The 14,137-nt window shown below is 36.6% G+C and overlaps 1 protein-coding gene across 1 annotated transcript in view; it reads right to left on the minus strand.

The window, feature by feature from the left end:
- Positions 1 to 14,084, minus strand: part of LOC128217866 (WW domain-binding protein 11-like) — a 35,908-nt gene extending 21,824 nt beyond the window's left edge. Inside the window, exons 1-12 of the mRNA XM_052925299.1 lie at positions 13,824 to 14,084; positions 9,835 to 9,960; positions 9,369 to 9,466; positions 8,459 to 8,546; positions 7,639 to 7,707; positions 7,122 to 7,188; positions 5,261 to 5,385; positions 4,055 to 4,117; positions 3,393 to 3,493; positions 2,636 to 2,812; positions 962 to 1,172; positions 221 to 460 (exon numbers count right to left, since the gene is read on the minus strand). Coding sequence (XP_052781259.1) covers positions 221 to 460; positions 962 to 1,172; positions 2,636 to 2,812; positions 3,393 to 3,493; positions 4,055 to 4,117; positions 5,261 to 5,385; positions 7,122 to 7,188; positions 7,639 to 7,707; positions 8,459 to 8,546; positions 9,369 to 9,466; positions 9,835 to 9,960; positions 13,824 to 13,887 — 1,429 coding nt within the window. The 5' untranslated portion in view covers positions 13,888 to 14,084. The remainder of the gene's footprint in view (positions 1 to 220; positions 461 to 961; positions 1,173 to 2,635; positions 2,813 to 3,392; positions 3,494 to 4,054; positions 4,118 to 5,260; positions 5,386 to 7,121; positions 7,189 to 7,638; positions 7,708 to 8,458; positions 8,547 to 9,368; positions 9,467 to 9,834; positions 9,961 to 13,823) is intronic.
- Positions 14,085 to 14,137: the final 53 nt, after the last annotated feature.

The following is a 14,137-nucleotide window of genomic DNA, read 5'->3' on the forward strand; positions in this document are numbered from 1 at the left end:
AAATAAATGTGGAAATAAACTGTTTTGTTCATGCCAGAAGGTACCACTAAACTATACTTAACACGTCTGGTACGTGCTGGCGTTTATCTTGTTTAACATGAACAAATGTATTTTTCATTTCTGAAACATTGAATTATCAACTTGAAAATTCTTATTCACACCATTGATAACACTGGAAACTGTGCGACAAAAACAATGCAAGTGTTAACATCGTACGAACCAGGGGGCCCTCCAGGGGGTAGCCTTGGGGGCATCCTGATGTTGGGCGGGAGGCCAGGCGGGGGTCCTGGGGGCATTCCTTGGGGCCTCCCAGGGGGAGGTCCAGGTCTCATCATCCTGGGGGGTGCCCCAGGAGGGGCGCCATGTGGGGCACCCGGTGGTGCTCCAGGGGGAGCTCTTGGGATTCCAGCCAGGGGTGGAGGGGCCCTCATCATCATAGGAGGGGCTCCAGGTGGAGGACCTGCAAAAGTCACATCATAATAATTTATTCACTGTGATAATATCTGCATTATCTCATATTTTACGGAAGTTGAAGTTTGATATCATTACATGTTATTGCCACTATATATTAAGTTTGTATCACATATGTACGCTCTTGTGTTTGTAAACAGGCCTTTTGTACAATAAACTTTGAAACTTGAAACATATGGTACAGAGCTTTTTCTATTTAATATAGGATTTCATATGTGTATTTTTCATAGAATATAAAGAGAAAAATACCAAATTATTTAATTAAACTTGTTTATTAAAACAAATAATTTTATACTGTATAAACCAAAGGTCGAAATAAGCACAAGCCCGCAAGCCCTGCACTGAAATGCAATGCTTTCCAGGCTTGCTCAAATTCTGGGTTTTATACAGCAGGGTTTGTTAAAAAATTTAATGCCAAGCAATAGCATATAAACTCAGGCTTGTTAATCAAAAAGACTAATTCTGTTGACTGTATAAACCAATACTTTACCTGGAGGCATTCCTGGATTCATCCCGCTAGGTGCCCCTGGTGGAGGTCCAGGAGGAGCCCCAGGGGGTGCAGAGAGGGGTTTGTTTGGGGGTAGAAGGGGCGGGATCTCTGGGCGGGCCTCAAGGATAGGTGCAGGCTTATCTTCTTCATCACTCTCATCTCTATGGGAGGCAAATGTTTCCTCCTCACTTTCACTACTTGAGTCACTGTCCTGCAAGGTTTCAGATTATTGATTTAAAACCCCCCAGCTCAAGTGGATGCAAGTGCTCGACTGTTGCTTTTTTAAACTAGAAATGTGTCCATAGGACACGGATGCCCCCACTTCGATTTTTTGTCACAGAAAATAAGCCATAATGATTATTCAGGATAATCTGAGGGCCCTAACTCCTAAATGATTAAAGTGATTTCCATGGCTATCGAACTTGATCAAGATATTATGGTCACAAACATGTGTTAAAAGTTTGGTGAGGATTGGACAAACAGTTTTCAAGAATTAGATCGGAAACAATCTTCGGGACGTATTTTTTAAGTCTTTTTTTGCAAATAAAGGGCCGTAACTCCTAAATGACAAAAGCGATTTCCATGGCTATCGAACTTGATCAAGATATTATGGTCACAATCATGTATGTAAAGTTTGGTGAGGATTGGACACATACTTTTCAAGAATTAGATTGGAAACATATATTTTTGAAGTATTTTTGGCAAAAAAGGGCCGTAACTCCTAAATGACTAAAGCGATTTCCATGACTATCGAACTTGATCAAGATATTATGGTCACAAACATGTGTTTAAAGTTTGGTGAGGATTGGACAAACGGTTTTCAAGAATTAGATCGGAAACAATCTTCGGGAATTTTTGGCAAAAAAGGGCCGTAACTCCTAAATGACTAAAGCGATTTCCATGACTATCGAACTTGATCAAGATATTATGGTCACAAACATGTGTTTAAAGTTTGGTGAGGATTGGACAAACGGTTTTCAAGAATTAGATCGGAAACAATCTTCGGGACGTACGTACGTACGTACGTACGTACGGACAAGGGCAACCCTATATGCCGCCACTTTGTGGGGGCATAAAAAGAAGAAGCCTAACACATAAATCTTTGAAGACCATAAAAGCATACCCTTGCAGTGGCTAAAATCCATGACAACTTGATAAGGCCACTGACTTCCTTCCTACTACAGCAACTCACTTTTAACAGAAAAATAGTTATTTAAAGATAATTAAATTCATAGCTAAATAACTATCTTTATAGCTTGTATTCTTTTTTACAAAGCAGGCAAGAAATATAGTTTGATAACCATTTGCATATTAGCTAATTATGCAGTACAAAATTGAATGTGCTTTGCCTGCTGGTCTATGAATTTGATAATTCCATAGACCAAGATACTTATAATTACCAAGACGGATGTAACAAATATCTCTCTTTGCGCGGACTGGTATAATAAATATCTACCTTTGTGAGAATGATATAACAAATTTCACCCTATAAGCAGACTGGTATACCAAATATCTGCAGACTGGTATAACAAATATCTCCCTTTGTGCAGACTAGTATAACATATATCACCCTACAGACAGAGTGGTTTAAAAAAAATCTTCCTTGGCACATACTGGTAAAAAAATATCACCCTATAGGCAGACTGGTACATAACAAATATCTATCGCTCTAACCTCTTCTTTATCCCTCCGCTCACGTTTTTCCTGCCTTCGACGTCGGCGATAGTCTCGGTCTTCATCATCATCGTCGGAGTCTGAACTAGACGAGCTACCACTGTTGTCACTGTCACTTGCAATCTTGGGGATGTCCTGCCCCGCCATTTCCAACATACGCTTTTGTAGAGATGTTACCTAAAAAAATCACATATAGAAAATAATGTTTAGTAGAAGTCAATGTCTATATCAATTTTTCAATTTCCTGTTAAATATTTTGAGAGGGAATAAAAGCCAAAACAATCAGGTCACAAATTTAAAACATAGCTAAGGATTAATTAACCGATGTTTGTAAGTGATTAAGCAGTGGCGTTGCAAATTTTACACCTCGCATATCTAACAAAAACTCCCGTAGGTGGTATTTGTCACTTGACTGTGACAGCTCTTGTTTGCGATAGAAATGATATTGTTGACTTGCATAGATAGTCCAAGCTTGATTAATGCAAATTGTTTTAAAAATAATTTCATAAGATTGCTTAGTTTTTGTTAGAGCATTAGAGATGTTTGTAAAACACCTATACCCATATTCTGCCGAAGAGTATCGCTCTGTATCGCATCTGCTCTGTATCACATGTGCTCTGTATCCCAATATACCTACTTACCGATAATACTGTTCCCAACAGTCAGTCATTAAGCCATAATACAAAAGGTAGACTGACTATTTACCTTGCACCACAGAGCTAAATATTTAGCATACAACCTCTGAATGTAGACCAACCTTTGCTTTTGGAGGCTTAAACTTGAGCCTTGTGTCTTTCTCTTCCTCATCTGGGTCTATACTTTCATCATCAATAAAGCGGATCTTCTTTTTCTTATCACCTAAAATAAACATTTTGTATGATAAATAGTGCATGCATATGAATACAGTTACCCTCCTCACTGGCATCATTGAGATTACTTTGATATGTTTGCTTGTTACATTTCAATTCCCATTTTGACCCTGTACTTGAATCAATTCATCTAAAGTACACCTCCAACCCCAATCGTTAAAACTTGGCCATCTCCGGCAAGTTTCAAGATAGACCTTGTCAATCATCTCCTTTGTCAGCAATGATGGACTATTTTCTATTAACTCCTATTATTTCCAAGGTCAATTCTGTTGGATAATGACCAAGGTGTTCCCATTGCTCCAACCAAAGTGTTTTTTATAAAACTTTTTTGAGAGAGAAGGCATTACAATTGGTAGCGTTGTTTGTCGAAGTCACATGGACAATTTCATTTAACCCTGAACCCCAGAAGGACAAAACTGAGCTAAAACATTGAAAACTGCATTATCAGAACATAGAGTTTCTGTTTTAAGATTGTTTTAGTAGATCCTAACGAACCGAAGTATTTCAATACAAAAACCTTGTGTGGCAAATGGCCTCCAACAAGTTTTACCTGACTGTGCATCCACCTCCATCTCTTCTGACGGCACTTCCTGGGCCAATACAGCTGCCATCTCTGTAAACGTATTGCTATTGCTAGTTTAACCAGGTCCATTACCCACCATTGTAACACAAATTATAACAACATCATACAAGAATTATGGCTTTGCTATACTATAAGTTACAGGGTTAGTAGGTGAGCCAATATGGAACATACGGGGCAAAGGAAAGCGTATACCAAATATGGTTTCTTGCATCCCGTATATTCAACATAACCCCCGTAACATATATATCATGTAGACAACCTGTTTAAATTGATAAACGTTTGGGATCCGAAAAAGACAATATTTTGGTTCAACATAAAGATAAGTGATCCAATTTGGAAAATATGGGGTCACCGCATGACCAGTCCTTGACCAATGGCAGTGCGTTATTTATGTTGGAGGCGTGATGCATGTGCATATTGTCTCTTGCAAATTTCATTAGAATATCTTGGATGTCTTTTGTGTTAAGGTCAAGGTTAAAGATTTTGCGTGCCAGCACCAAGGTTATGAGAATTCTTATGAGAAGTTTTTTCTTAAAAAGCTACTTCTTTTTGCTAGCTGGCAACAAAGACGCCAAGGCAATGAGAATAGTTCAATACCTAAAAAATTTCTTTAAAACAAAACCAGCTAATAAAGGCACAATGTAACCAAAGGTTATGGTTTTGTGTTTTGAGGAAAACAGGTACTCTGGGAAAACCCCTTGCCTGTTTTGGTGACCACAAACCAAACTCATATATCAACTAAGTAAATGATTAGGACTAGAGAAGTTAAATTATCACAAATAGAATTTTATGATGATACAAGATTTGTACAATATTACTGTGTGTACATATAGTCACTAACAACTTCCACCATGTGTAAACGAAGATGTTCAAATGTTTAAACGCCTTGTGAATATATATGGCAGGGAATTATCATCCTTTCTCAACAAGTGACAATGCCAGCAAACTTTCAAGTATGAGTGTATCAAGAAGTAAGCATCAAGCTATCTGATATTGAGCCAACAGGTTCTGACTGCATTTAAACTCTTTGTGACATGTGCATTTACATTAATCTCCATCTCAATTTCACAAATCTCTGACAGGGGGGGCACAAAAAGGGGACATGGGGCCTTTTCTATTTTAGTTAACAAAAATTAACATAGATTAAAAAATATTCATGTGTAAGATTCTCACCTGCCGCATGAGTGTACTCATCCATCTCCGGCTCACTGTCGCTGAGTTCTGGCGGGGGCCCAGGAGGGGGACCAGGGGCCCTTTTCTTCTTGGGTGAAGTTGAAAGCAAGTGAGGCTCACTGTAGGTGGAAAGTTACCAGATCAAATAATGTGCAGACTGGAAAGTTCAAAGGGACTGGCTCACTATTCTTTGTGGATTATATTATAAAAGTTTTTTGAACATTTATTATCATGATGGTAAGTGTTGAATTCTAAAACAATTTGGGTGTTTATTTTCCAGATATATCTATTAAAGTAAGACGAAATGAGAAACATCCTAACAGTTATCCATATTTCTGCAGTTATATAAATTTGAAGTGAAAGTTCTTCCTTTTGAGTTTCTTCCATTTTGTCTATCTTTTGAAATGGCCAATCTGTGAACCAGCCCCTTTAAACAGCCCTTATATACAGTACTCTTTCTATGCCTGATTTCAACTTTTTTGTATATTTTTTTACACACAAAATTTGGCTTAACAAGGGCTAACGAAATAGCCAGGGTGGTGTCATTGGACTGAAATTTGAAGCCTGAAATCCAATGATGATTTCAAATACATGCAGCCCCCCCCCCCCCAAAAGAAGACTAAGTCATCGTCTACACCATCATGGCCTAATGGAATCTTTAATAAAAAAAATGTCCTCAAACAATCAACTAAACAAACATGGTTTCTAGAATTGGCTTAACAAACATGGCCCCCTAGAATCGGCTATACAAACATGGCCTCCTAAAATCAGCTATACAAACATGGCCTCTTAGAATCAGCTATACAAACATGGCCTCTTAGAATCGGCTTTACAAACAAAGCCTCCTAGAATCGGCTAAACAAACATGGCCTCCTAGAATCGGCTAAACAAACATGGCCTCCTAGAATCGGTTTTACAAACGTGGCCCCCTAAAATCGGCTATACAAACATGGCCTAGAATCGGCTATAAAAACATGGCCTCCTAGAATTTACTATACAAACATGGCCTCCTAGAATCGGCTTTACAAACATGGTCTCCTAGAATCCGCTATACAAACACGGCCTCCTAGATTCCGCTATACAAACATGGACTCCTAGAATTGTCTATACAAACATGGCCTCCTAGAATCGGCTTTACAAACATGGTCTCCTAGAATCAGCTATACAAACACGGCCTTCTAGATTCCGCTATACAAACATGGACTCCTAGAATTGGCTATACAAACATGGCCACCTAGAATTGGCTATACAAACATGGCCTCCTAGAATCGGCTTTACAAACATGGCCTTTTAGAATTGGCTGTACAAACATGGCCTTCTAGAATTGGCTTTACAAACATGGCCTCTTAGAATCGGCTTTACAAACATGGCCTCCTAAAATCAGCTATACAAACATGGCCTCCTAGAATTGGCTTTACAAACATGGCCTCCTAGAATCGGCTATACAAACATGGCCTCTTAGAATTTACTATACAAACATGGCCTCCTAGAATCAGCTTTACAAACATGGTCTCCTAGAATCCGCTATACAAACACGGCCTCCTAGATTCCGCTATACAAACATGGACTTCTAGAATTGGCTATACAAACATGGCCTCCTAGAATTAATTATACAAACATGGCCTCCTAGAATCGGCTTTACAAACATGGTCTCCTAGAATCAGCTATACAAACATGGCCTCCTAGATTCCGCTATACAAACATGGACTCCTAGAATTGGCTATACAAACATGGCCACCTAGAATCGGCTATACAAACATGGCCTCCTAGAATCGGCTTTACAAACATGGCCTCTTAGAATTGGCTATACAAACATGGCCTCCTAGAGAGCATGTGATAAGGCTTATATACTTTCCTGTAGGCCGAGGTTTTCTTCAGAATGCCTTTCTGAGGGAGTGGAATGTCACTTGGCAATGGGATTGTCGGAACTGAAATAAATCAACAACAAGACCAATTCATAAAGATGAATCTTAGTCAAATATGTCGATTTTTTTAACCAAAATTAAAAAATTATCATATTAATTGTATTTTTATCTTATCTCTCTGAATGATTGCCTTCCCATCAGCCATGGAAATTTTTCATTGAAATATATAAGCATTCTATGCATTCAACCTTTTCAATATCATTTGAATTTTCGTGAATTAGGTTTAGAAGATGCCAATAAACTGATTTTCAACATCATGATACATGTATATATATTTACATACTACCCATAGCCATGGTCGAAAGTAGCACAAGTCTACAAACATGATATGGGCTTGATATAACTGAGGGGCTATTAGAATTTGAATTCTTTATAAACGCTTTCTTAAAGTTTCTTAAACCAAGTAGTAGCATAAGAGATCAGGCTTGTTGATCCCTGATAATGTAATACAACCTGGCTCAGCTGGCATGTCCGGGAGCGGGATTTCATTGAGCTGCACCCGTTCGGCAATCTTCACTTGATCTGGAAGGTGATAATGAAGCAAAATATGTACCAGATATAAATATATAACACTTACAATACCATTTCTCAAAAACTCTATACTAAGGCCTAAATAAAGTGTTTGTTTAGGGTAACATCCACAAAATAAAAAAGTAGGGTGGGTAAGGATATTTTTACTATTTTTTTATATTATGCGTTGTCAAGAGGATTTTCATGCAAATAGCACTATTTCTTGCAAATGCCACTCATTTATTGCTGTTGTTATTGACCTATATTCACTGTCAAAAATGAATGATGGTTAATGTTTAAACAAAATTGTGTTTATGGCGGAGGACCGTTCGAAAAAAATAGTAGGGTCATCGCCTTTTATCGGGTAGGGTCGGGTTACCCGAAACAAACAAAAAAATTGTTAGGCCTAAGGTACAACAGTAACTATAGAACAATAAGTGTACAGGAATATAGGAGCAGTTCTTGCATAATAGTGAAAAATTGTACAGGTGCATCATGTCTATTCTTAACTATTAGGCTTATCTGTTTATATGTAAACATGTTGCAATCCCTTCATTTATGAAGAAGCACACCATATCCGTTTATAGTACCGTAAACATGCTGGATCCATGACTGTTGATAGAAAACATATATAAAGGGCAGGGACAGGGTGCAGCAGCCTCACATAACCCTTTTAGCTACATTTAAAGCCCTAGCAATACAATACAAGGCAGAAAATTTAGTTGTGAATATTTTTTTGCAACAGTTTATTTCATTAGATTACCGTAGTGGACTTGCAATCTTTGCCGTTTCTTTTCATACTCCACATTAGCTTTGTGTAACTCTTTTGCATATTCTGGATTTTCTTTTTCCTGCAAATTGTTAAGGAGAAAAGCAATATATGATCATTTCTTTCATTACAATCCTGTATATCACATAGAATATCTATATTCATTATCATACAATGGACTAATGCCCACTTAAACAAGAGCACCTTAAGCCAATGCCAACACTCGCCTGTTTTTTAAAGTCAATAAAGGTGCTCTTGACTATTATTAAAGCCAGAGTTATGGGCCTTATATTGTGAATACCTTAAAGTGTTTCTTAGTTATGGCCAACTCGAGGTTAAACATTTTTACATGGTGAAGATGAAAATGACACCAATGCTATGACAATAACTTGACCATTTTTAAAAACAAAACAAAAAAAGGGTCTGTCAGACAAACTAACAATCATATGTGTTTAAACCAAAAGTTTAAAATTCATGTGTGATGATAGAAAAGGACAATACAACTATTTTGCTGAAAAGAAAATAATTTTAATGACTGTCGACACATTTATTAAAAGTAAATGGAACAAAATTGATAGTTACAATCATGTGTCACCCTAATGCAAAAACTCATTATATGATTCTATTTCAATCATGCAGTTACAAGAGAAACCTTTTGGCACAATGTCACAGGGAGAAGCCAAAATACTTTGTGCCTCGCAAATATCAAGCCTAGTGGGAATGAGTACAAAGAGTAAAACAAAATTGGACCATTTCATCCACTTCGAGAAAACAAGGAAATCAAGCCATTCCATATCGAGGTTTCAACTATATTGAGTTATTGCACTAATGTAAAGAATATTGAATGATTTTGCAAATGATAATCTTCAATAAATATGCCAAGAACTATCTAAAATAAACTTACATATAGTTTGAAAACCCTCATAAATGTTTCATGTAGCTTTTTTCTCTTGTCTTTCAGAACTTTTTCATTCAGTTTCGGGGCTTCCATTGGGTTTAACTCTGAAAAATATATTGATATGTTGTAATTAATGACATTTAATAAAAAAGAAAATATATGCTAATCATCATTTTGCAGTGGAAGAAATTAGCACAAGCCCCTAAGTCCTGCAATGGTAACATGCTTTCCAGGCTTCAATGTTATAATTGTGGACTTTGTATATGGCTTGTGTGAATTGTTGATGCCAAGTACTATGGAAAGGACTTTTGCATTTGAAATCCATTAAAATCGGAAGAACATAATGGTTGTCCTCGTAAAGTCCTTTTGCTCAAAACACTTATGACATCATCAAACTATTCTGACAAAGAGATATGTATGACGGTGTGACATGTGCAATCTTGTCTTTAGATTATGCAAAAAAAATCTTTACCCATCTGATCTATGATTTCCATCTCGTCCAATAGTCTAAGGGGCTCTTTTCCCTTTAACACCGCAGTACGCACCATCATTCGCTGCTTCTTGTTCTTTTTCAACTCCCTCTTCCTTGCTTCTTTTCCTAAAAGTTCAATTTGTTTTATGCATCAATTTGCAATTGGTATATCACAACAGGTTCATTTAAAGATTAGAATACTGACATTTCAGTAACTCCAGGAATGACCTAACAGAGAAAGAGGGTTGGTAGAATTTGTTTGGGTAAAAACCAGCACTTGAATCAGTTAGCTCAGTTACAGAAGGCCTGGAAGTAAAACTGATAAGAAATGACCAAATGAATAGCATTACTAGATTAAATTTTAGAATGGGGATCTCAAATATCAATTGAGTATCAGTTCCTTAACTGCCTATCTATCCCCAGTAGAAATATTTCAAGTTTTTTTTCCTTGGTAAAGAAATTGATCAATTATACATTTACATCTAGCACTTTTCATTGGAATACAGATACCGGAAGATAATAAACAATACTGGCATGTTAATGGATAAGTGCATTTTATGCATATTTGCGCTTGATATGCCTCTTTTCATAAGGCTGGGGCGGGGGTAATGTTATACTTCCAGTGAAAAGTTCTAATACTGCACGGGACAAAATGTTCCTCAAGTTGGAGGTGTTGTAACGTGCGATGTCAATCAAACACCAACAGATCCCTTCAGAGAAAAGCATGCTCGACCCTGAAGGGGTCCACTGGTCTTTATATTCACTAACTTCTCTATTCTCACAGAGCCCGGGCTTTGCTAATTTGCATATTACCAACCAAGTTAACATCCGTTACGAACGTACTTCTGTTTATAATGGAATGTTATTATGAACGCATATCCGCCGCCTACAGCGGCATCCGCCGCCTACAAGCGGAGCGTTACATCACTTTCCCCTCCGAGATGACTCGTCTCGAGTCTTGGTCTGGGATTCTATGGGTAAGGCAACTCCGTTCCAGCAGTTGTCAATATCCCACCACTGCCACCATTTGTGACGTGCGACGTGAAACAAACACCAACAGATCCCTTCAGAGAAAAGCATGCTAGACCCTGAAGGGGTCCACTGGTCTTTATATACACTAACTTCTCTATTCTCACAGAGCCCAGGCTTTGCTAATATGCATATTACCAACCAAGTTAACATCCCTTATGAACGTACTTCTGTTTATAACGGAATGATATTATGAACGCACATCCGCCGCCTACAGTGGACCGTTACACTATGAACGCACATCAGCCGCCTAGTCTAAAATATTAGACGTGTTATACGGGATTCTTCCAATCCCTAACGTCTAAACAGGAATGTGCAAAAAACGGGGGTGTTTTAAAAATATTGAAATTGTTTTAAGTGAAGTATTTTATGGTTGAAATTGATCATAAAGAGTTATATTCATATTTTACCATGTAAGTGAAATGCCATTTTGCACTAAACAAGCATTTAATGCATTAAAACAAGTTGTTTACCTTTCCAATAAAACGAAAGTTGACTGACACAGACAACAATTATGCGAAGGGGAACAACTTGATACAATCGTAATAACTCGGCCTCCTCCGACACAGCTTCGAGATAGACCTCGTTATACAATCGTAACAACTCGGCCATGGCCGAAATGTTCCGAGCGATTTAAAACTGTGCCCTGAAGCCTTGCAGGTGCCCTTCATGTATATATCGTTATGTTTTGACAGAATGAAATGAAGAAAAGCTGTCAAACTCATAATTATAAGTTGGATATTTATTTTTGTGTACGGAACTAATATAAAATAACATTATCTGGTAATATTTCTTGTTTTTATGATATTTTATAGACGCTATATGCTTTAACCTGGAATCCTGATCGGAACAACTACCCACTTTTGATACTAAACAATTAGTACGTGAAGGATTTGCCATATCAAAAATCTAAAAAAAATCCGTCAACGTACAATTATTTGGACTAATCAGCCGCCTACAAGCGGGGAGCAAGACAAATCGGCCCCTTACCAAATCGGCCTACTACCAAATCGGCCCCTAAGACGTTTCGGCCCTGCCATTTCGTCCCCTTAATTAAAATGACTCGAGACGTTTCGGCCCCTTAGTGATTTTCAATAGAGACATTTCGGCCCCTTAATTTTATTTTATTTTTTATCTTGAGTATAAAGAAAAACATTGTAGGTCGTCTTATAAATGTCAATGAGATCTGTAAATAAGTTGTAAATAAAATCTTTAAATTTAAAAATAGACAGATATGCATGAAAAACATTGATATGACTGATATAAAAATATGATTAAAATCTAAATAACTACTAACCCTGATTTTTAATATAAAATGTTAGAAAATCTAAGAAATTTTATTTGTTGTAACTGTTAATTATTAATTGATCATTAAAGACTTCAAAGAAAATTTGTCTTTAAACCATGCGTTCTTATTTGCAAGGCAAACTGTTAGTGTTGTGGGTGTGAAAAAGACATTCAAAGACGTGTGAATGAATAATTGTCTTTAATTTTTTAATGTTATTTAGAGTTGATTGAAGAAGATTTGAGTAATATAAACAACGTAAGTATATATATTAAATCGTTTCTAAAAGTGGGTACCATTTGTTTTAAACGTGTTGCGTTTTTTAAAAATGCCTTTACATTTCAACCATTAATTTGTTATCTATGTGGTATACTATTGCTCCAGAATAATTATTAATTATTATTTTTGACAATTAGTGTTTTATCTAAACATAATTAGGAAATAATGTTTGTTTTATAGATATGAATTGCAAACAAGATACAACTTGATAGTTCAAATGCATTTTAAAAAGAGTAAAACAATATATACGTAATAAAAAAGTGAAATAATATTCTGTTTGAGGCGCGAAGAGATAATTGGTAATAATCTTTAAGTGTGAGAATTAGCGGTTGGGAAAGTCGGAACAAACCTTGTAGACGTATTTATAAGCTTGTAAACACAAAGTGTCACAATTTCAACGCCTGATACCTCTGTGGAATGTGACAATTCGCCATAAGACCGTCTGTCTAAAATCACCGTTTAAGCCAGTATGGTTTTGCATACGTATTCAATATAAGATTAATAATAGTTGTTTTTTCATCCTTATATATACCTAATTTGAATATAAATAACTGAATTTCATAAAATTTATAACTTCTATCGAGAGCGTTACAGGGACATCAACGCCAGGATCATGGATGAGTGGGACTCAAACGATTCGCATAAGGTCACCTGCTAGGAGTTCCTGAAAAATGTTGATGCCATCTACGGCGGGCGATAGGTGTTTGGTCAAGACTGATGTTAGACAATGGACATGTCATTATACATAATATTAGCAACATAGTTATGTATATTATTTAAAGATTATTTAAAAAAAATGAAGTTTAAACATTTCTTCTTCAACTCTATTTCGTCTTATAAAAATATCTCGTGAATAAATCTTTACATGTTTTCAAGTGTACAGATATTTTCTTTAAATCTATTTTTATCTATATCTTTGTATGCATGTATATAGCTTTGTCTCTTAAAATAAAAAATTACATGTTTTTTACTTATATTTAGAAATAAAATAAAAATATGTTTTCAAGTGTACAGATATTTTCTTTAAATCTATTTTTATCTATACCTTTTGTATGCATGTATATAGCTTTGTCTATTAAAAAAATAAAATGAAATTACATGTTTTTTACTTAAACAATGTATTTAGATATAAAAAATAAAATAAAAATAAGGGCCGAAACGTCTCGGTAATCAGGGGCCGAAACGTCTACGGGATGGGGACGATTTGGTAAGGGGCTGAAAAGGTAACCGTTTGAGCTAGGGGCCGATTTGGTAAGGGGCCGATTTGTCTGGTAGCCTTACAAGCGGACCGTTACCGAGTCATTAGAACACGTAAATGACACCGACAGTATTTTAAAAGTTCAATGTAAATATGACTTTCACTATATTCAAGATGCTTTATGAGCAACAAACTTACGTGCTTGGTCTGTGGGGTTCATAAACTTCCCACTCTTCGTGGTGTTGATCGAGCGTCGACCCATTTTTACTAGTTGGTAGACAATTTAGATACGGGATAGTCAATGGGCAATCTCGATGAAAACTATGTCTGTAAGAGAACGTGGATAGGCTAGCATGGATTCATCTGCTTAATCAGCGTAAAAACATAATACAAATTGACTTTTTGTTGAAATAGTCGTTCGTGTTCTCGCCAAATTTACTATCGAAAACCGTCATGGAGCTTTTACGACAACAATGAGGATTCTTTTTATGAAATTAGAACAAAGGTTTGTA

Source organism: Mya arenaria, chromosome 2 (genome assembly GCF_026914265.1).
Source record: "Mya arenaria isolate MELC-2E11 chromosome 2, ASM2691426v1".
In the NCBI taxonomy this organism is placed as follows: Eukaryota; Metazoa; Mollusca; class Bivalvia; order Myida; family Myidae; genus Mya; species Mya arenaria.